Source organism: Anneissia japonica, unplaced genomic scaffold (assembly GCF_011630105.1).
Source record: "Anneissia japonica isolate Jap-2015-1 unplaced genomic scaffold, ASM1163010v1 scaffold38266_len1003_cov141, whole genome shotgun sequence".
Classification (NCBI taxonomy): domain Eukaryota; kingdom Metazoa; phylum Echinodermata; class Crinoidea; order Comatulida; family Comatulidae; genus Anneissia; species Anneissia japonica.
The window spans coordinates 1-1,003 of NW_022718065.1; the positions used below are offsets into that span (position 1 = coordinate 1).

Consider the following 1,003-nt stretch of genomic DNA (forward strand, 5'->3'; position numbering starts at 1 on the left):
ATATTTTGTTTGTTATTATCATTCATCCATGTAATTGACTATTGTTTTAGCAACATCCCGAGAAACTCAAGATGGAACAACCCTTCCTCATGTGCCTAGCACTATAACAACTGATTCAGTGTTCTCAACTAGACCAGTAGAATTGTCTTGTATTGATATCAAAGCTTGTAGTGACGATCGATGCAACCAATATATCTCCCAAGTTTTCAGGTAATTATTCCGTATCAATGCTTATTTTGGATTTGAATTCCAAACGAGGCATCAATGGCCCATTTTGGTTAAGGCGTCTGCATATTGCAGAAGGTCCCGTGTTCGAATAGCATATGTTGCGTAGCACTGCGCTCAAAATATAAATATAAACATGTGTGTAAATAATACAACAGTACTCATTTACAGAACAAATTACAATAATAGCACTGTATGTTGCACAATCAATATTTGTTCTATTGATATATATTTCTGAACATATTTATTTCATACGTAATGTAAATATATTATCAATGAATATAAATACATTGCAGTGTTGAAGGCTCCTCTGGATTATCAACTACTGTCATCACAACCGGTAATGAAACAAGTACATGTGTAAGTGTGTATGTCGGTAAAACCGTCAATGTTTCAGCAATGTGCTCAAATGGTGATGTTGTGAATACGACAGTAATACCTACTACAGTAAGTACTTGCTCCGAAAGCGGTTGCGTTGAGTTGCTATTTGTAATTGGATGCATACAGTCTAGTACAGAAAGTGCAACAACAGTGCCAGACATACCACTTGGAACAAGAACACCTGAAGAACCTAACTCTGTAACACAACAGATTCAGTGATCTCAACTGGACCGACAACCGCAACATGTGAGCACCTAATCATTTATACAACAATAGACCGTAACTGATGTCTGTAAGAAAGACTGTATAATGTGTAAATTATTTCTTAGTACATACAATTATTGTAATAAAAATTATATTTGTTCTATATATTTTGTTTGTTATTATTATTCATCCA

General features: G+C 34.6%; 1 protein-coding gene across 1 annotated transcript; it reads left to right on the forward strand.

The window, feature by feature from the left end:
• Nucleotides 1-50: 50 nt before the first annotated feature.
• On the forward strand, nucleotides 51-825 carry LOC117110422 (the record flags this gene model as incomplete). Its single annotated transcript, XM_033253122.1, has 2 exons — nucleotides 51-210; nucleotides 522-825. Coding segments are annotated over 2 exons (464 nt in total), but the record flags the coding sequence as incomplete, so codon positions are not given.
• Nucleotides 826-1,003: the final 178 nt, after the last annotated feature.